The sequence below is a fragment of the Eumetopias jubatus genome, unplaced genomic scaffold, assembly GCF_037043125.1.
Source record: "Eumetopias jubatus isolate StellerSeaLion01/CBP00866 unplaced genomic scaffold, mEumJub1_p1.0 scaffold_16, whole genome shotgun sequence".
Classification (NCBI taxonomy): domain Eukaryota; kingdom Metazoa; phylum Chordata; class Mammalia; order Carnivora; family Otariidae; genus Eumetopias; species Eumetopias jubatus.
The window spans coordinates 18767785-18789465 of record NW_028274822.1 but is presented as its reverse complement, the minus strand read 5'-3'; the positions used below and the strand labels follow the sequence as shown (position 1 = coordinate 18789465).

At 35.0% G+C, this 21681-nt stretch overlaps 1 protein-coding gene across 4 annotated transcripts in view; it reads left to right on the top strand.

Annotated features, from left to right (window-relative positions):
• Nucleotides 1-21681, top strand: part of WDR7 (WD repeat domain 7) — a 364436-nt gene that overhangs the window by 121083 nt on the left and 221672 nt on the right. For all 4 annotated transcript variants that reach the window (XM_028102886.2, XM_028102888.2, XM_028102884.2 and 1 more), the window contains 2 exons: nucleotides 10403-10521; nucleotides 12196-12319. In XM_028102886.2, the coding sequence (XP_027958687.1) occupies nucleotides 10403-10521; nucleotides 12196-12319 (243 nt within the window). The remainder of the gene's footprint in view (nucleotides 1-10402; nucleotides 10522-12195; nucleotides 12320-21681) is intronic.

Here is a 21681-nt window from a genome sequence, read left to right as displayed (position 1 = left end):
ACATTTGCTTTTTTTTAACAAGAAATCTGATGTCACCTGTATTTTCCTATATAACATTTAAAAATTTTTTTTTACTTTATTACTCTTGCTGTTTTAAAGATTTTTCTCTTTGTTACTGGTTTTGAGCCATTTGCTTATGAAGTACCTTGGTGTAGTTTTCTTTATGTTTCTTGCAGTTGAGGCTTATTGAACTTATTATTTTTATAGTTTTCATTAATTTAAAACATTTTCCAACCATTATTTCTCCAAATATTCTTTCTATTCTCTCTTCTACTTCTCTCTTTAGTGGACTCAAAATTATATGTATGTTAGGCCACTTGAAATTGTCCCATAGATCACTGATGCTTTATTTTTGGATTTTTTTTCTCTCTGTGTTTTCATTAGGTAGTTTCTGTTGCAATGTCTTCAAGTTCATTCATCTTTTCTTGGCAATATCCAACCTGGTATTAAGCCCAACCAGTGTATTTTTCATCTCAGACATTATGATTTGCATGTCCACAATTTTGATTTGTTTTTTTAATATACTCATTGTCTCTATATAACTTTTTTTCAATATATTAGTTATATAATAACTTTTAATACCCTTATTTGATAATTTTGACATGTCTGTCAGTTTGGTTGATTTTTAATTGATTTTTCCCCATCAGTATGGACTGTGCTTTTCTGCTTCCTTGCATGCCTGGTAATCATTGTTAAATGGCAGATATTTTAATTTTACCTGGTGGGGTACTGAAGATTTTTATATTGTTATAAATCTTTTTTTTTTTTTTTTCTTTTGTAAGCTATATTCTGGATGCAGTTAAGTTGCTTGGAAACAGTTTGATCTTTTTCTGGTCCTGCTTTTGATTTGTTAGGTGGGTTTGGAGTTATGCTGTGTCTAAAGCTAAGTCCCATTACTGAGGTAAAAGTTTCCTGAGTACTCTGTCCAGTACCCCCATGCATTATTAATTTTCCAGTCTGGCTGGTGGGAGCACCATGGTCTTTGGCCTTACAGTTTCTTCACACACAAGAACTGATCAGTGCTCTGAATATTCGAGGGGGATGTCTGAAGAACCTGATCTTCGAAGTTCTCTTCTCTCTGTCCTATGGATTCTAGCTGCTCTGACTTCCTGAGACTCTCAGCTCTGTCTCTTCAACTCAGGGAATCTGTGGGGCTCTTCCTCAATCCCCCTTCCTGTATCTTAGTCTAGAAACTCCTACAAGGCAATAAGCTGGGGCAATCATAGTGCTGTTTATCTCCCAACTCCTGACTCTCAGTTCATCATCACTTGATGTCCAGTGTCTTAAAACCCTTGTTTTATTTCTTTGGTCGGGGTGGGGGGTTGTTTTAAATGTGATTATAAATCTGTTTCATGTTATTACATCTTGGCCAGAAGTGGCATTTCCTCTCCCTTTACTTCTAAAATGTTCTAAATATACTAGTACTTCATAAAGTAAAAATTATGTTGTATAAAGTTTCAATATTTTTAGCCATTACTTCAGAGAGAAATGGAAATAGGCTCACAGAGGTAAGAGACTTTTTAAAAAATATGGATAGTTATAGTGGTATGATTAGGATACAACAGCACCTTTTAACTCTGTGCTGCTTCTGTAATAACATATATTTATGTCATAAATCCGCTGAAAATATCTTCCAGTTTATACAGTACAAATCAGTGGCAGGGCATACTCTCCTCCATTTAGTTAGTTCAGAGCTTCATTTAAGATCAGTTCTTGTTAGAGATGATATTTGTTCTCATCATTACCATCTTCATTATCATTCTTTGTAGTAGGTGTTTCTTCTTGGATTACATTTTTCTCCCTCTGTAATCCTAGCAGATACAAGCCATCCAGTTCAGTTTGTGACATTGTTGTGATGCATTGTGTACTCCACCACTGTTACGGTATTGAATTTACTCACCTGGTCAGGTCTGAGGATGTTACAGTTTGGATGCTTTAACGTTGCTCCTTTCATAAAGTATCACATTTTGAGAGCAGTGAAGGGGGGGATACTGAGAATTGAGTCTTTTTCCAAAGCATTTATTTAAGGCAGTAGAGTTAGAAATTTCCATTTGAAACAGCACAGATGCTTATCTTTTAAAGTAAATAAAGGTTAGCAATCTGTAGTGAGAGTTACGTGGTAAGATACTTCAGGATGGCATCGTGAAACCCACTTTCTATTTGAACAATGAAAATATGGAGTAATTATCTCTTTAACAAATATTTATTAAGCCCTTTTTTTCTCCAGACAACTCTCTTTGGGTCATTAGAAAGATTAGTCTGATGTATACTCTCCTGAGTAGTTTATATATATCTAGTAGATAACTCATGAACATAAACAACTAGTTTAGGGTAAGAAGTGGTAAGAGAACGGACACAAGCTCTGAGTTCTCTGACTACAGTTGAACAGTTAGGTTATTATCTCTTTGTCTTTCTGCTCTGACTTCTCTTAGCTCGGTTTTCTTTTAACATTTTCCTTTTTCCTTATGTTTTCTTTTCCTGACTCCCACTACAGTGCACATTGACTCACAATCCATTTTTCAAGCTGGATTGTAAACATGAATATGCTCCTTTTCGATAAACTGTCACTTATATGTTGGCTAATACTTGTTCAGCTGCAAAATAATCTATATGGAGTAAAGACTTTAGCTGGGGATTGGACCTTTCATAGACATTGGGGTCTGAGATTAAGATGATATAGATAGTTCAGCTAACATAATTTTTCATAGACATTATCAGGGTATTTCACTGGAAAATAATTTCTTCAGAAGAGCTTTATTTTGTCTAGCAGTGGGCTTGTTAATTCAGTCTTTGCCAATCATTAACATTTACTGACAGTCGTACTTTTTGATAGACAGTTTTTATTTATTAGATACTCGATTGTGTACTTTATAAAACATCTCACTTGAGAAAGGGATCAGAAATGTCAAACTAAATTTTTGTTCATGGTTATACAACCCTAAATCTGCCCATAGCTGTAGGCTTATCTACATTCTGACATACTGTACTTCTCTTGATCAGTTCAATAATGTTATGGCATAAGTCTTGGTCTGTGTCTCTAGTGCCTATCTTGATTGTGACCCTATTTCTATGTTAGTAGTTGCATCTTTACTCAGTGGTAGATGTGGAAGCCAGTCTAAGCAATTTAAATATATAAGATTATGTTACAGTATCTTCTATTTTATTTTTCAGAAATGGATTTAATTTAGGTTGTCTAAATTTAAAAGTAGGAGGTAGTCATTCTTAAATTATTTCAGGAATCATTTATATAAATTAATCAATAGTTTCTCACCATCCTTTTCCAGGGTCTATAGCAAGAAATATGGAGTACATATATCAGGTCAATGGATGGGCCTCAAGACTCCTTAAAATTTTGTGTTTGAACTTATATGCCTTTTATATTATTTATTTTTTTTTTAAAGATTTTATTTATTCATCTGAGAGAGAGAGAATGAGAGATAGAGAGCACGAGAGGGAAGAGGGTCAGAGGGAGAAGCAGACTCCCTGCTGAGCAGGGAGCCCGATGTGGGACTCGATCCCGGGACTCCAGGATCATGACCTGAGCCGAAGGCAGTCGCTTAACCAACTGAGCCACCCAGGCGCCCATATGCCTTTTATTTTAAAAATTGGCTTAATGACTTTGGTCTTTGGAAGCTCAAAGGGCAGACATTTGTTCTGTTTGTTCTTTTTTATTCACTGATTTCACACAAGTTCTTGGGACAGTAGCTGAAACATAGAAAGCACTCAGTAAATATTTGGATCAATGAATCTATAGATACCTTCTCTTTATGCTTTTAGTGTCAGTGTGTCAGTAACTAGGTCCTAAGTCTTTAAGGCTGACAAAACAAATCTCTGCCTTCAAGGAACTTATGTCCAGTGGAGGAGATCCAGAGGAGAGTGCAGTTGATGATAATATTTTAATTAGTTATTTGCTTTTCCTGCCAGACTCTGAGTAACTGAGAACAACATCTTTGTCTAATCTTTATGACTTTTTATATGCTTAGACCAACATCTGGCACATAGTAGATGCTTATTGTTAATTAAATGAAATAGAAAGTTTGAATAGCCTCCATATGTCTAATTCAAGTTAGTGTTCATGTTATCACTTTATCTTTCACTGTAATAAACTCTCCCTCCATGGTGCTTGGTCTTAGCTCGCTTATTTATTTTAGATGTTAGTAATGAAGGAGACCTTTTACAGAAGCGGGATTTTTAAAGTTTTTTTAATTTTTATTTTTTGGACTCTGGCTGGAGTTATAGGCCAAGGTAAAATTATCATTACATCTCAACTTATTCCAATTCTGATGAAATCCAGTGGTGATCTGGAGGTTAAGTAGAGTTACTGTATTTTTCAAACATTATTAGCACTTTTGTATTTTGCCTTGATCTATGTCTGTCAGAACACTATCTTGGGCTGTTAATTCATTCTGCTTTATGGTAGGTTCTTATCCTTTCTATTTCCTGGAACCTTGTACTTCCCTATTGCCCTTAGACTTTTTGTGCTCTTCCTTCGTAGCATTTTAAGGATATCCTTTTTCCTTAGAATGTTTGATTGATGATTTATCCTAATGCTACATGTTGACTTAAAGATGGACTTAAAGATGATGAGAATGCTCAGCTCCCTAAGACATGAAAGTGTAGACATAAAGGAAATTTATAAAAAGACAGATGTTGCTCTAAGATCTCTACATTGAATGGCAGACCTAGTGTGGAATGCCTCCTTCTCTACCCTCCCCTCTCGAAGCTTTTTGATTATCCTGTAACACTTTAGATAAAGTGATTCATTATTAAATAATTTCATTTATTTATTAGTGTTAAGCTTTGGAAAAACTTCTTTATGCATTGCATTTGGTTTTACAGAAAACTTTTAGATTTTCTTTGTTGAAAAATGTATTGAAAGGGCTATTTGTGTTTATGTACTAGGAGGCTAATGAGGTTTAGAACAATAACTTGCTACCTAAAGTATGTTCACTTTCTGTCCTTTATATATTTATCAAGTCATAATGACAGTAGGGAACAATGGAGTTCAGAGTCAGATTTCAAATGAAGACTGAAATAGACCTATTCAAAAACTGAAAACCAAGGACGTTGTAACATTGAGTGCTGTGTAGATGCTATTTAACGGGAGGCCAGAGCATATGTGTGGGTGTGTATGTTGTCACACAGTTTATCTTTGCCTGTCTTTTCATGTGATAGTAAGTAGTTGAAGAGGCTCTTAGCTGCAAATTTTTTTATTTTTTATTGTTATGTTAATCACCATACATTACATCATTAGTTTTTGATGTAGTGTTCCATGATTCATTGTTTGTGTATAACACCCAGTGCTCCATGCAGAGCGTGCCCTCTTTAATACCCATCACCAGGCTAACCCATCCTCCCCCCCGCCCAGAACTCTCAGTTTGTTTTTCAGAGTCCATCGTCTCTCATGGTTCATTTCCCCCTCCGATGTCCCCCCCTTTATTCCTAGGTAGAATAATAGAACTTGTGCCACCTCTGTCATCACTTGAGGCTATGCTGAGACTTTTGCGCTTAGGTTTTACTAATCCTTAATAAGAGAAGCCAATTGATAATTGACATCACAGCTTTTTTGTTTTAAGAAACCAAATGCTTGCTTATGCTCTATGCTGTAAATTGTCAGTATTCAGTGCTACATATGACTTCTTTCAGATTTATTATTGTCATTAAACCTTGAACTTTTTGTTTTGGGGGTGGTACTTTTTAAAATTTCTTTTGCTGATTTTTCTACATGTGGACAGTTTTAAAAGCTTAAGCAGAGTTAATTTGAATATTCCCAATTATAAAACATAGTTCTAGATTCTGCAGTCTCAGCTGTGAGGTAGTCTGAATGAAGTATTTTTTGGTGGTGATGCCAAGATTTTTAAAGCATAGTAAATCTGATTCCTTGATCTCTCTTATAGTATTCTTGATTTTTTTTGTGTGTGTGCTCACAGAATTTATTAAAGGAAAATGTAAATGGCTTTTTCTTTATATACTGTCATTTAAACAGGACTCCAAAAGAGAGTCTGTTATTTCTCTCATTAAAATAAACTTACATATATTAAACATAATTCTGTTAAGACCTATTATGCTTATTCTAGCACTTTTCTCAGTAGCATTTTTAGTTTCCTTTATGTTTGTGACTTACAGAGATGGAGTTTAATCCCACTACTTACTTGACCTCGCTAGAGTAATGATCACTCAGTCCTGAACTTTTACTCATTTGTGTTTAATTTCCTCACCTCTCACTCTGCTGTCCTCTCACTTAAGAGTAAAATCAGATACCACAGCCTTTTCAGGGATGATAATAATAATTTATCCTTTTTTTTTTTTTAAAGTGAAATTATAGAAGTGTCCCAGTTGTTGGAAACCACTAGAGGAACTTTGTGAACAATTTTGGTGGCATGAAAGCTAAAACCTGAAAATTTACTCTCTGCCATCCAGGCTCGCCAACTTTTTGCATGAGGAAGCAAATATTTGATAGGTCTTAATAATTGAATTCGTAATTAAAAAATTTTTAAATGAAAAATTTATTCAATGGAACATAAAAATATTTGAGATTTCTTTGCAAGATTACAGTAGAATTCTTATATCTTAGGAAATGTGCAGTTAAGAAAAGCTCTGTTTTGTTCATAAACATAACATTATAAAATTATTATAATTTCATAAGGAATAAAAAAACAGGTCTGTGATAATAAAAGCAATTATAATTTCCCAAGTGAGACTTTCATGGTTATAAGATGTGCTTCTTAGGGTGTATGGAATTGGATTTTCTGTTTTTTTATTACTGTTGATGTACTTTTAGTTCTACTGGTTACTACCTCACACGTGCCTGATTGACATTATGATGCATTCGTGTGGAAATTATGAAAAGTTGTTTTCATGCAGCTGTCCTGTAGTTACCAAAGGAACTTCACTGCATGAAAAACAAACATATCATTCAGTGGACAATGCTTAATCTGTTCAGGAGCCCAAACCTATTGCTGTTCAATGACAGAAGAAAGGAGAGGGATTAATTTGAAGATGCTTGTGCATGACATATGGTAATTTCTCCATAGGAAGGAAGTGTCAAATGGTGACCTCTAAATCTTAACATTGACCTCCAGTTGTAGAATGTGTGTGCCATACGGTCTTTTTGCCTTTTCATATGATAATTTAAGCTGAAACATTTTCCTGGTAACATAACTTTTTTGGGGGTGGGGTGGGGTTGTTGCATGTATTTTATGAGGATTAGAACATTCACAATAGTTACTTTTATAATATATGGGTATCATAAAAGTATTTTTTAAATTAAAAATGAAGCTATGTTAGGGTTCTTCTCACAAAAGTTGTTTGGTATATATATTCTTTATAAGTTGGCAGATTTTAAATTGTATTTTTATAAAATGAGTGTGGAAAATTGAAGTGATCTCAGTGGATGTTGGTTTGAGATAATAAAAAATTTACACATAAGGTTAGGAAATAAATTATTAGAAAAATGTAATTGGCAATATGAAGATCAACTGAAACTTTTCAGTATGTGATACATTTTAAAAATTGAATTACATTTTTGCTAATTCTTAATATGTCTGTCATTTTTTCCTTGTAGCCTTGTTTTAGAACTGTTTTGTATTAGTACATTGATAAATTAGAGTATTAAATAGATTTTGGTTTTAAGAGGAATTTGAACTACACTGTGATGACTGTTCAATAAAATATATCCTTTCCCTGCCGTAATCTCAACGATCATGCCCTCCTGATGAAAACATCATTTTTCAGTTCTCCATTTACTATATTTTGCCAACTTTGTTTTTCATTCTTCACTAATACTGAGCTTTTTTTCAGAAGCCGCTGTACCTCAATTCTCTCCTCTTTATTTCTTCTGTTTTCTCTGCAAGTTCCTGCTCCTGTCATTTCCGCTCGGTCTGATGCTGACCACTCTGGCTCTGACCCTGCTTCTACTCCTGCTTTACATACCTGTTTCTTAGTAAATGAAGGTATTCTCTCTCAACTTTCTAACAACTCCCTTTCAGTCTGTGCTTTATTCTGATATGACATGTTCTTTTTATCCAGTTTATACATTTATCTGCTTTGTTATATATGAGATCCTAAATTTTCCATTTTTTAACTTTATTTGCTAATGTCAATGATAAGGGCCAGTTTTGAAAATGTAATGCTGCTCCTGGCTGGAATAAACTGTGTTTCTTGTAACTAGAATGCCATTAAAGAAGTGCAAAGATGCTAATCTTTGATGTGAAGTAGGTATTAAAAGGTGGTTTGGTTTTCATAATGATGTTTGCCATGTGATCTCTGGTGTTAGAACTAATGAGTCTATTTTGCATGTATCATTACTCTGAGGTTAGAGGGAGATGTGAGGGGTCTGTTTACATTATCATTAGAGAAGTCTTCAGAACTTTATAACCAATGGTTATAAACTGAGAGGAATTCACCTGTTTATCCTCCTTACTATTTCTGTTTCTGGATGAGGCAAAAATCCATAATTTCAATATTTAAGATGTAGTTAGGCTATCATATTATCCCTGTGGAGTTACACTAGTTGAAAGTATTTTTGGAACTCTGAAAATGTGAATGGAATCCACAAACCTTTTTTCCCCAAGAGCCATTATGGGATTATTTATACTGCCTGGAAGCCTAATGGAACTTGTGAGCTCTGAGTTATATTCACTGTCTTCATTGTGGGCTCTGTCTTCACCAGTATGTATAATACAAAAAGGAGGAAATTTACAAAATCTCAAATGTAATCCAGATTGATTCTGACTCTTCACTAAAAAGCAGTATTACCAGTCCATTCAAATGGAAAGAATGCTACAGTATCTGTAAAGTACAGAGCCTATGTTCAGAGTACCACTCATTTGGAAAGAAAACATGGGAGCACAAAAGTATAACTCATTTTTTGTTTGGCTTCCCTGTCATAGGCATGTACTAAGGTTAGTATGCTAAGACTGGATTTTAGCAAAAATAATTAAGGTCGAATTTGTTAAGCTATTGTGAAAGATAGTAATTTGTTATTTCAAAAAAAAAAAGCTCTTGACTTTGGACCATGGTGAGAATCACTATCCTATTAAAATTCAGTTCATAAATACACTTCATACTTTTATGAGACATTGAAGCACTTCAAGAAGTTGTTAGGTTGTAATTTATATTTACGTATATATTGTGTATATCTATGTATATATATCCTCTATGTATATAAAATAAATTGGAATCTAAAATGTGCTCATCACCTTAATTATTTAATTATATATTCTCAGTTAATGAGAATTTCCTTACGAAAGGATGAATCTTTAGATAGGTGGCTTATGTGTTACTTATTCTCTCTCTCTCTCTTTTTTTTTTAAGTAATCCCAGTAATTATTTTGAATTTTATAATAGGGTTCTTGTTGTTTTAGAAAACTGCAGTTTAGAGTATTTCAAAACATTGATTTGTTAAAATTCTGTGATCACAGACAATTCACCTTCTATATGGTAGTAGATAGTTGTTTTTTTGCATTAATTCTTGATTATTTGTCTTTAAGTGTTATCCTCAGAGGGTAATAGTAATTATTGTGGATTAATAGTGGCTTCATACATGATTTGGGAAGACTGAGGCATTTATTGTGTATATATTTTTCAGACACCTTTAAAACAGGGTTGAAATGCTTACTTGAGAATGTCTGGATATCATTACTTTTAGATATTGCAGTGGCTTGCAGTGTTTTTTTTCTTCATATAATCAAGTTTCATGTTATGGATGAGAATTCTGGAAAAAATAACTTTTATTCCCATAGATTAAAGTTAATGATACTTAAGATGTTGTCAAGTTTGGATTATCTGGTTTTTATTTTATGAAATGTCTGAATTCATTTTTCCTCTCAAAATTGATGTTATATTACTTACTCAGTTATGATTGTGATTAAATATCTGATTCATTTTGTAAGATAAGAGATCAATCAGTATTAATTAAAAGCCCTGTGACAGACAAGGGAAGAAATCTCCCTTGACCGACAAAGGTGGTCATACACAGATGGCCAGGCCTTCAGAGACATGAACTTACCTTTGGATATCTATGTGAATGCCCTTTTAACTGAAAGTGGTATCAAGTCTGCAACTCTAGTACATGTTTATTTCTACGTTTTCTCAATCCTGAATATGTTTTCTTTTAGAGGGGCTGTTTAGAAATATGTTTTCCTTGTAGAATTTATATATACTTTATGTGGAAGTTTATTTTTATTTAAGACTTTGAGAATTCTTATAAGTATCAACTACATGATTTAGAGATAAACTACGTTTGATATAATTATTTGTATAAAATAGTAAGTTGAAATCATTTATAACATAATTTAGCACATTTGCCCTTTTTAATTTTTGGTGTAATATTTAAAGAAATATCTTTGAATTAGGGAATGCCAAAGTGCTAAAGTATTTGTAATATGTTACTTTTTAACAGGATGGAGCCAGTTGGCTGCTATGCATTGCGTGATGCTACCAGACCTGCTGGGACTGGATAAATTTAGGCCTCCGCTCCTAGAGATGCTGGCTCGGAGATGGCAAGACCGATGCTTAGAGGTAACATTGATGTGCTGTGGATAGAAAACAAAAACAGGAAAGCAGTAGACAAGTGTAAATTTGAAATGAAATGGTTAATATTTATCTAATTTCTTTTCGTTTATTATGTGATAGAAAATATGGATTCATGACTTTTTTTCAGTTTATATACTGAACAGTAATGTTCTAGCTTGCGTGTTTACTTTTTAATCCAGTGAGTATTTGACCAAAAGTTTCATATACTTTATGGAACTGTTTCTTTGTGTGTTGGTTTTTATAGAGATTATTCTGTATAGCTTAACATACATGCATGCTCACATACATACACCCACCTCCCCTAAAAATCACACACTGAGATATAATCACATCAGTCAGATTCTAAGTGAATAGCCCTTGTCCAGTGGAAGATAGTGTGTTATAATAAAAGAAAGTCTTTGGAATTTGAAGAGACCTGGTTTTAAATATCAGTTCTGCCAATTATTAACTTTGTGACCCTGGGCAATTTACTTAACCTGTTTGAAGCTCATTTGTAAAGTGGGGATAATACTATATTCCTCATGGGATTGCTGTGAGGATCAAATCAGATAATGCAAGTAAAACAGTACAGAGCCTGACACAGGGTAGGAGCTCAATAAATGGTAGCTATTATTTTGTGTTAATGGACTTATGCTGTATTAGACATCGCTTGGAATATAATGTCACCAGGGACTTTGAAATGTTTTATAGATAGAGATTTCCTTTACTATGGCATTTGACCTATCTAGCTATAGCAGTTTGTATCATTTAAGATTTTAAATTTATCAAATATAAATATTTCCCCCATCTGGTTTCCCTTCCCTCAGTTCTAAGTGGAATTGTAGCATACTAAAATTTTCATTGTTTTGCATTAAGTAGTATTTGAATTCACTTCAAAAGTTATAATTAAAAACAATTTTTATTCAAACTCTTATCAGACATTGCTGAGTTACCTTTTCAGTGATAAAGAGTTAGTAAATTGATATACCACTTGACAATTGAATAGCTTTGTTAACCCCATGCTTGTGGTAATTTGCCAAAATAAAACTCAACTAAGACTGCATTGAAGGACAAACTGAAATGATGGAACTTTGAAAACTAGTTTCCTTCTGTAGAATTAATGCCATTACACAGGAATATATTTTGCCATTTGTTGAAGAAAGTTGTTTAAACGTGTCTTAGGTATACAGGAATTGTGCAGATTTACACATATATTTGTGCAAACAATACCTACTTAGTATATAAATATAAAGAAATTCACTAGATAAGGTTAAATTTCTTCAGGCTAAAAGAGAAGACAAGTTTAACAGTTCTAACAGTGATTTTTAACACTAACAATTATATGGAAATTTTAAAGTGAAAATTAAAGCTCAAGAATGTTACATTTTTAAAAAGCTTTGGAGAATGAAATTTTAAACCCAGCGCTACATAAATGTACAAATATAATTCCATTAGTGTTAAAATATTTTTCAGTGAGATCATTCATTAAATTGTCTTTGATTTTGCTCACATCCAATTTATTCAGTACTTCGTTCATTATTTGGTTTGTGGTTTTTCTCTTATAAATAAATGTGGCTTGTATATTTCCTAGCTTTATTTCATGATGAACTTTCTAGTTTTTAAACACCTCACCAACTGACCTGCTTCCTCTTGTTTCATTTGGCTCCATTTCCTTCTCAGGTCCGAGAAGCTGCCCAGGCCCTGCTTCTAGCTGAACTGCGAAGAATTGAGCAGGCGGGGCGGAAGGAAGCCATTGATGCCTGGGCCCCTTATTTACCTCAGTACATGGACCATGTCATATCACGTAAGAATTCTCTACAAAACTTTTCATGTTTACATACAGAAGTTCTAAAACTCACAGATATGCTCATTACTGCCTCTCAACAAAAGTGAGTCATTTAAAGTGAAAATAAGGGATCTTCGAATTCTACACATTCATTTTCCGAATCCCTATGGGAGTTTGGAGTTTGGTTTAAAAGAATATATCTCTGATGGACTGACCTCTTGTAAAATTAATCCCCATTCAAAAATCCTACTCTGTTTAGCAGTAGCGTCTGTCTCTGTTGCAGGATTATGTTTGCGGATGCCAACTTGTAGATAGCGATCTCATGATGTGCAAGTGCAGATCCTTTCTAAGTTGGAATTGTGAATCCTTAAGAAGTAAAGACCGGGTAAAGTTAGACCAGTGTACTAATGGAAAAGAAAATTAGCAAGGATTTTGATGGACAGATCTTTCAAAAGAATAATTTGAATGGGTTGGGAAAGGCCTTGGGAAAAATTGTTGAAGAGCTTGAATATTTTTTGCAGAATCAAACCTTTGTGATTCTGCTGTTAGATCAAGTGGTCATTGAAGAAAAGTTGTATTATGCTCTTGTAGTTTTTTTCTTTTTAGAAAAGTATACTTCATCCCCAATTCATCATTTGATTGGTTCTTTATTCTTCTAAAGAAGAATTCAGAGTTAAAGTTTTAAACTCTTATATTGAGTATAAGATAAAATCAGTTTTACTTTTTAAGTTAAATTCTCAATGAAACTTAGAACTTTTTACTATGAAAATTTGGCCTAGGTTTTAGGTGGATTCATCTTAAATGTTTTTTGCCAATACCAAATTCTTAGTAATAAGATACTCCCTATACATGTCAAGACAGACAACACATGATTGTATAAGAAGGATATGAAAACAAGATTCTAAAAGGACTGTAGGGGCGCCTGGCTGGCTCAGTCGTCAAGCGTCTGCCTTCAGCTCAGGTCTTGGTCCCAGGGTCCTGGGATCGAGCCCCGCATCGGGCTCCCTGCTCCGCGGGAAGCCTGCTTCTCCCTCTCCTACTCCCCCTGCTTGTGTTCCCTCTCTCGCTGTGTCTCTCTCTGTCAAATAAAATCTTTAAAGAAAAAAAAAAGGACTATAATTGTTATACCTGGTGTAAGTCTACCAGATGTTTGTCAGTGGTGACTCTAGTGGTTGTTTTTAGGTATGTGACCTTGGATATTTAACCTTTCTCTCAGCCTCACTTTTGTCACAGATGAAATGAAGATGATAGACTATAAGGTTATTCTGAGTTTGGAATGAGGTAATCTTTGGTAAGCACATGGAACAATGCCTAGGCTGTGGTAAGCACTTTATATTAAATACATTCATAATCTATAAAAATGCAAATATGTGTTTTACATATAACCATATTAACAACTCTAATTAAAATTCTTTAATCTGTTTAGGTAACAGAATTTACTGAGATAATATTGACTTTCATTTGCTCACTGGGAATTTTTCCATTTTAATAAAAGGAAGTTGAAAAACCAGAGTCTTTAAACATAGGGACTCTTTGAAAGGTATTAGGCTTAAAGTTCTTACTTAGATATGCATAGGCTTTAGTATCTTCTACAATGTAAAAAAATGTTTAGAAGAGTAAGACTAGGATGAAAAAAGCTTTGCTTTTGAGCATTTGCCTGAACAGTCGTATTTGTTCAGTCACTTGTGACTGTTAGCTTCATAATATTCTGAAAAACAGAATTAGCGCATCAGCTCATCATAAACCTTATTGAATAAAAGATGCCCCAATTTAAAGACAAACTGTGAGATGACATTGTGTGAAAGCAGGATTAGCTCAAATATCTACTCATTCCTCTGCCCCCAACACCATTTTAAGATCTAAGGATGCTGGAGGAAGCAAGATACTCCAATTAAAGGACAAACCTAAGTTGAAGGCGAAACAATAGCAAATCACTGGAGATCCTTTTGAAAGGACAGTGCTGCTGTGAAAGTATGAGAAACTGTTTCAGGACACCTTTATTTGGAATGGACTACATTGGGGGAGTGGACTGAAGTAGAGTATGTAGCTGAGAAGCTACTACAGAGGGGATAGGGGACCCAGATCTAAATGTAGATAGAGTCGAATAAAAGGTATTTCTAAGGCTTAGTGACAGACTACATATCAAGGTCTAAGGAAAACACCGAAGACGCATACAGTGTTGTATTCTTGACAGTTTGGGAAGAAAGGTATTAGCAATGGTGGTGAATGCCATTTTATTTTATTTTTTCCTGGAAAGAAGGGAATGAGTTAGCTACAAGATAAAGGTGTAATATGGTCTCAAATTACTCCCCAAAGCAATGATGAAAATGTATATGTTGCTAGGTGAGAGGCCTATTAGAGGGTCCAGAGAGGATACAGTATGAGTAAGTAAAATAATGACAATACGTACCGTTAATTGAACACTCTCTGTCAGGCTTTTGCTAAGTGCCTGGTCTGTGTTATTTCATTGAGCCACTGAAATAAGCCTGTAAAGTAGGCACTCCTGTCACTATCACCCCCCACTTTTTTTCCCCCAGATGAGCGAGTTGAGGCCGAGAGAGATTAAGGAACGTTCTTAAGGTCCCTCAGTTACTAAGTGACTGTCAAGACTACAAAACTGATTTTCTTAAGGACCATTTATTCTGTCTTGCTTCCTCCAGCATCCTTAGATCTTAAAATGGTGTTCAGGGTAGAGGAATGAGTAGATATTTGAGCTAATCCTGCTTTCACACAATGTCATTTCTAGCCATATTAACAACAACAATAAATTGGAGCAGAAACGTGTAAGAAAATTACTCTTAATTATAAGAAAATATTTCTCGTCATTATTTAAATAAGCATAAACTAGGGGTGTCTGGGTGGCTCAGTCGTTAAGTGTCTGCCTTCGGCTCAGGTCGTGATCCCAGGGTCCTCGGATCGAGCCCTGCATGGGGTTGGGTTCCCTGCTCGGCCGGAAGCCTGCTTCTCCCTCTCCCACTCCCCCAGCTTGTGTTCCCTCTCTCGCTGTCTCTCAGTCAAATAAATAAATAAAATCTTAAAAATAAATAAATAAGCATAAGCTAGGTTGTTCTTAGGTCAGATTTAACCTTTCTATTTATGTAAATTAAAGTCCTTTTAGTTAGTTATAGTATCCTGGAGTTCCTTATAAATTAACTGAATACTGGCTCACTTAAAATTTTAATCTTATCACTTCCTATTATTGTATTTCTAGTGAAAGAATAAACATGCAGTCTACATATAACTAAAATAGCTCACACTAACAACTCTTTCTATGATATAGTAATCTGTTCTGGAACTTTAAGGTTGTCTGAGTGTAAAATTAGTTTGCTTTACTGGGAGCTTTCTATTTAAATAAAAGAATGTCAAGCTGAAGGAGTAAGGATTCTGAATGTGTGAAAGGAGAAGAAAGCATACAACAAATGAGAAATGACCACATAGGGCTGTTGAACAGATTTGCTGTCCAAAGGGATCAAAAGGTTATGGAGCCAGCTGGTGGACAGGCCACACCTGCCATAACGTGCTTGTAGTGCAGTCGCCTCTACCATGATCATTAATGTTTGTAGAAGATGATTATCGTAGCAAGTTAACAGCATAAAACGTTCTTTTAGGAACTTAAAACCTATTTTTAGCATAGGAGTCTTCTTATTAAAGTAGGTAAAATATTAAGCACTATGGTAAATACACCATTCATCAGATATTTTCTTATAATTTAATCAGGCTAAGCATTTTAAAATGTGTAGTAATTACCCAAGCAGTATTGGCAGCTCCTAAGTTATGACTGAGCTTGGTCTAAGAGTCCCTTTGTTAGATGTTTGTCTGAGACTCAGAAAATGCATTTGCTTGAAGAGCAGAATGTCACACTAGGCTGATGGGCTGTGATAGCCCTTCATATTACAGCTCTGGAGCCTGAGGTTTAAAGTGGGAAGTACCTTTCTCTGGCTTCACAGCCAGTAAGTAATTGAGCTGGGACTAAGATGACAAGTCAGCTGGTCATAGTGACTGGGGTCTTCTGGAATTTTATTTAGGTACATTATGTAATAAAAGCCTTTTGTAGGTTTGTCTGAGAACCTAAGGAGAGCAATGAGCCAGAAGCCAGTTGTTTTTTTTAGGACTGCGGAGAACGGTAAAGGAGAGACTTCCTGTACAGCATCCAGCACAGAGGATTATACACGTAGTGAACGTTGGCTGAGGGTCCCCTTGCCTTTGCTGTGCTGGTTTCTGTAGTTTTGTTCTCCTTATTGTCACTGCCTCAGAATTCACTTGAATTTATATTGCTAAGAGATTCTGGCAGTAGACCAGAAATCACTGGCGAGGAAAAAGGAGCAATGGTCTGCCTTAACTGAAAAGCTAGTTCACAAATTTTCATAAAAACCAAGTCCTCGTTGGGTGATAATGAGAATTTTGCTTCAGGTAATGGAGTTCTGTCCCAGATCGTGTTAGGAAACATTTTATCCCTTATAAATGCAGGCTCTATGTAAACTTTTGATGCCTGATTTCTGATAGAAAATTTGAAGATAAGTGCATTATGATTCTTACTCTAATGGTTTACAGGACCAGAATTCTAAATATTGCATACATTCTTGTGATAGTGACTTATATAAATATTGTAAATGTTTTCTGAGTTATCACTCTTTCTCAGGTATTTATAATCACTTTTATGTTACAAAATACTTTTTAGAAGTTCTGTTGATTATTTTTACTAAGGAAGGGTTAATGTTATTTTGTGAAATGTGTTATAATTCAGATGAAGATGAAATGTTGAAGTTGTCTCAGATTTACTTTGAAGGGAAGATATTTTGTAGAGCCCACTTTTATATATTTCTTTTTGTGACATTCTACATGTAGCATTTTGATAATTGACTTTTTTATGAGGTCAAGCTCCTGCTAGTTTATGAAATATACCCACGCTTGCCCTTCATTCCAGGCAGTGACTACTCGGAGGTAAATGCTGATGGTTCCTGATTTCCTTTGGCCTGTGATGCAGAGTGACCTTATAGGGCATGAGGTCACAAGTGTAATTATTTCTCGTATGTTGTATTCTGCTTGCGCACTGTGGCTCATCTCCTCCTTTAATTTCAGAAACATTAAACACATAAAAGTTACTACCATTATATAAATCAAAATCTCTTCTAAAGAGGGTGCTATTGTAATTGTATGCAGTTATGACCAATGTAGTATTAATTTGCAAATTTATCATCTCAGATATTGATAGAAGGATGTGTAACACATCGTGTTTAATACGTATTGATGTCATCAGAAAGAACAATCCTTTGTTCTTATCGAGTCTCTGCCTTTTTAGCTTCCTTTTGTGCTAAGGTTACCAGGGTTAGGCTCGTCTTTTTTATCCCCCTTGGAAACAGAATAGGATTTCTTTGTTCAGTGAAAGACACTCCTAGTAAATGTTTTGGGTTTGACTTTCAACAAGCCACACTGTAGTACCTATTTTAACCTGGAATTGAAGTCACTTTCTGATGATTATAAGGTAGTGGTCATTCTGAGCACAAATATGGATGGACCAACAATATACAAGAAGGTAAGATGGAACTATATATTACAGAGGTAGGGGCGAAGTCTCTTGTAGCTGGTAAAAATTTAAATATTAATGCATTCTGTGGTAGGCAGATATTTTCAGGGTTTGCTGGGGAAAGGATGGGAAAAGGCTAGGAATGGGGTTTGCTAAATAGGATTTAAGTGAGTTCCTCCCCCACCCCCAAAAGGCCTTAAACAACACAGCATTCCTTCCTTTTTTCTCTTTTATATATGCCTCAGTTATTTGGGACTCTCTAACAGCCTATTATGGAATGATTTTCTAGATAACTGAGGGTTTAAAAGTTACTAAATGCTTGGATTTTTAAAAAATGTTAACTCTTTTTGTTGAAATATTTCACGATGTCTCTGGCTTTTTAAACATCTTCCCAATAGCCAGAGTTGTTGTTTTGGCCCATGCTGTATAATTACCACCATTTGCTTATTGAAGAGAGTAGACTTGTTTATCTGAACATAAAAGGACCCAGACTGAAATGCCTCTCACGTTTCATATTTTTAAAAGATAACTTTCCTTCCTCCTCTTTTTATTGTCTAGGAATCGTTACCAGTTTTTGCTGGTGGGCTGTTTTGTCTCATCCCCAGGAGCTTCTGCCCCTGATGTCTAATTTACTGTTATCACTGTTCTGGGAGTGTGGAAGCCAGGCAGCCAAACTTATTTGAGTTAAATATAAAATAAGAGTAAATTGGCTAAGAATAAGAGCTCTTTGATGGGAAAAAAGTCCCGAAGCTTTAGTGTAAGCACTTTGTGGTATCTCTGTGGACTCCTCACATTCTGCTTCCTTGACTACTTTCTTAGGTCTTTTGTTGCATTCCGGGTGTATCTTTCTTTTTCAGAAAAAATATTCTAATTAGATTTGGGGAAAAGGCAAATCATTTGGTTGCTTACGAAGAACTGAGAATTCTAAAATAGCCCTTTTGTAATGAATGCCTACTTTGCGAATCCGCTGAAACGAAAGGATGAGGTTTGCTCAGAAATATCTGTGGTTGTTACCTTGTCGTGTTCACGGAGCCAGTTGGATGTGATTGTGCATTGTGATTAGAAAGGGAAAGTACTGAATTATGACTAAGTGATCTATAGAAAAAGCGCTTGATGTTCTGTGGAAATTTTTATATTGAGAGGCAGAAGGGTTTGTCTTAAGACAAACTATATTATGCAAAGCGCACTGTGTCTTTGTGTATCTGTTTACAGTGTTAAGTGGGGACCTACAGGATTTGTTTCTCTTTTTTCTTCTAGAGTGTCAGAGCTGTGGGGCTTAAGTGTAAGCACTCTAGACTGATCATGTATTTAACAGCATTAAACTGTTGTGCTTATCTGTATTTGGCTACTAACCTAATAGAATAACAAAATTTCTTCTTCCTCAGTCTCAGCTATTTAAAGGAAAATCTTTTATGTGACTTGAGTTCTTGGAGGTGATATATAATATTCTTGCAATAGTCCTTAAATCCTTTTTATAAGTCTTGGAAATTATAGTGGTAAAATGGCAAATTAAAAATGAAAGCATCTGGATCCATTGGTTATTTAGACTTTACCTCTAAGCAAACAGAACTCTGTAGCATTACCTTAATGCTGTAGGTTAGGAACTCCACAGGAATAAGGAATTTCACGCTGCCAGGGAAGTCCTCTGTATACGAAGATAGCCAGCAGCCTGGTTTCCAGTTCTCACCAGGAGCCCCAGGGCAGTTTCCAGCCTGTGGAACAAAGCAGGAGTGGAGCCTGGGGAAGTTCAGTCACTTCGTCCTTGCATAGCAGTGAGGAATTGGGGGATTCCGGTAAGTGGGGCACTCCTTGCCTGCTTCTTTCTCTTATGCCACTGGCCCCTGTGGAAAAGCTTCTGGAGCTGAAAGGATTTGAAATAATTGTAGTTATTTTCTCATGCCCCCTTCTTTTTCTCTTTCATGAGTCTGTCTCCCTCCCTTCAGTGCGGAAATTGGTTACCTCTCCTTGAGTTGTAGTTGGTGGCAAGACCCCTAGGAGGCATGGCTCACTTTTCTTTGGGGTGTTTGTACACTTACTAGTGCTTTAAGGAGTTGAAGGCTTTTAAGCCTATGAAGACTACTTTATAAAAGAAAAACTCATTGAACCTGTGACACAGTGTTAAAAAAAAATGGTCTTCAAATTGAAATGCCTGATATACCTTTAGCTGAGTTTCTAGTGGCCTTTGCTGTAATAAATGACCTAATATTAGTTGCTATGAAGAGTATGATATTGATTTGTGCCATTAGTCTCTTGCTGATTTGCTGAGGAACAAAAATTTATAATGCTAATGGAAATAAAGTACTTTACAAAACACTGCCCACGAATACCGGAACATGTCTTTGTAATAGAACTAGTGTCTAATAAGCTTTCAAATATAAATTTTCCTTATTCTAGTACAGATTATTCCAGTACAGGAGCTCAGAGTCCTGTTCACCTTGTTTTTACAGAACAAAAAGCAGAATCGATTATCCTATGATGTTTTAAATCTTGGGCACCTACTATGCATGCACACATCCAGTTTTGATTGGATTGTGAGACATTTATAATTTTATGCCATATTTCTAATTTTATTATCTCTTTATTGACTGGATGTTATATGTAAGTGCATTGTTTTAATATTTTAGTTCGAAGCCTTTTGATCTGCATGTGACAGAATAGTCTATAGTTTGGAAGGAAAATAGTAATTTAGTTATTGCAAGAAAATTATATGAACCTATTTTACCTGTGATATTTTAATTGTAATAGCTAATTGTAGATTTTGTTCAAGTGTTGCTTTTAAGTTCTGGGATGAAAATGATCAAAGTATACTAAAATGTCTTTGCTGAATCCATTCTTCCCTTCCTCTTCCTGCTTTTTTGGAGGGAAGTTTGGTATTTTATATTTTATTTTTCCTTAGTATTGTCCTAATGATTTATTACTCTATTTTTTGTTAAGCGGATTTTGATACAGATAAGTGTTTTAATATTTATAAATGGTTTTATTGTGCATGACATTTGCAGACTTGGTTAATATTTTAGCACTTTTAGTACACAAACATAAAGAAAAAAAATTTGTTTTATTGGTTTGAGCACCCAAATTGACCCCAGCAAGATTGAGATTGATCTGGTTTCTTTCAGCCTGTTAAATGCCAATCCAGTCATCTGTAACAATACTTAGTATTTTTGTAATTTTTCTGTACATATTTTCTGTGTTTGTTCTATACAACTTACTCATCACCTGAAAAGGTTTTCGTTGCTTGATTTAGAGATGAAAACAACCACAACCACCTATTTTATTGCTTGTTGTTATTAAAAATTGTTGCTTACAGTTAATGTCTGCGCTGTAATCACAGTTCTGTTTCTGGAAGCCTTCTGAAAGGACTTTACATTTTACTGAAAAATGATGATGAAACTTCTATCTGAAGTGTGTACTTGTACTAAAGAACACTCAGCTCTAGGGAATGGAAATGGAAGAGGAGGGATTGTTCTTATTACTACACGAATATTCCTGCTGATTTTAAGATGTCTAATGAAATAGCATCCCTCTAATAATTAAACAATATTAAACAAATTCTGGCATAGCTCATGGGTACAGAGACATAAATTAGCTTTTAAACACTTTTCTATCACAGTCGTGAAGTGAAGAAGGCTTTTTCTTTATTCTGTGCTAGGGGGCAGCTGGCAGGTCTTAGGTTTGGTTTGGTTTTGATTTTTGCTTGTTTGTTCTTTGTCTTAAAGCTTAGTCTTCAGAACAAATAATATCGAAGTCAGAGGAACTGAACTAGAAATGAATCTCTGAATTCTGGGTGATAGGTAGAGGGTTGAGCATTTGTAGTCTTAACCTAAAGCATCGTGGTGCTTCTTGTAACATATTTACG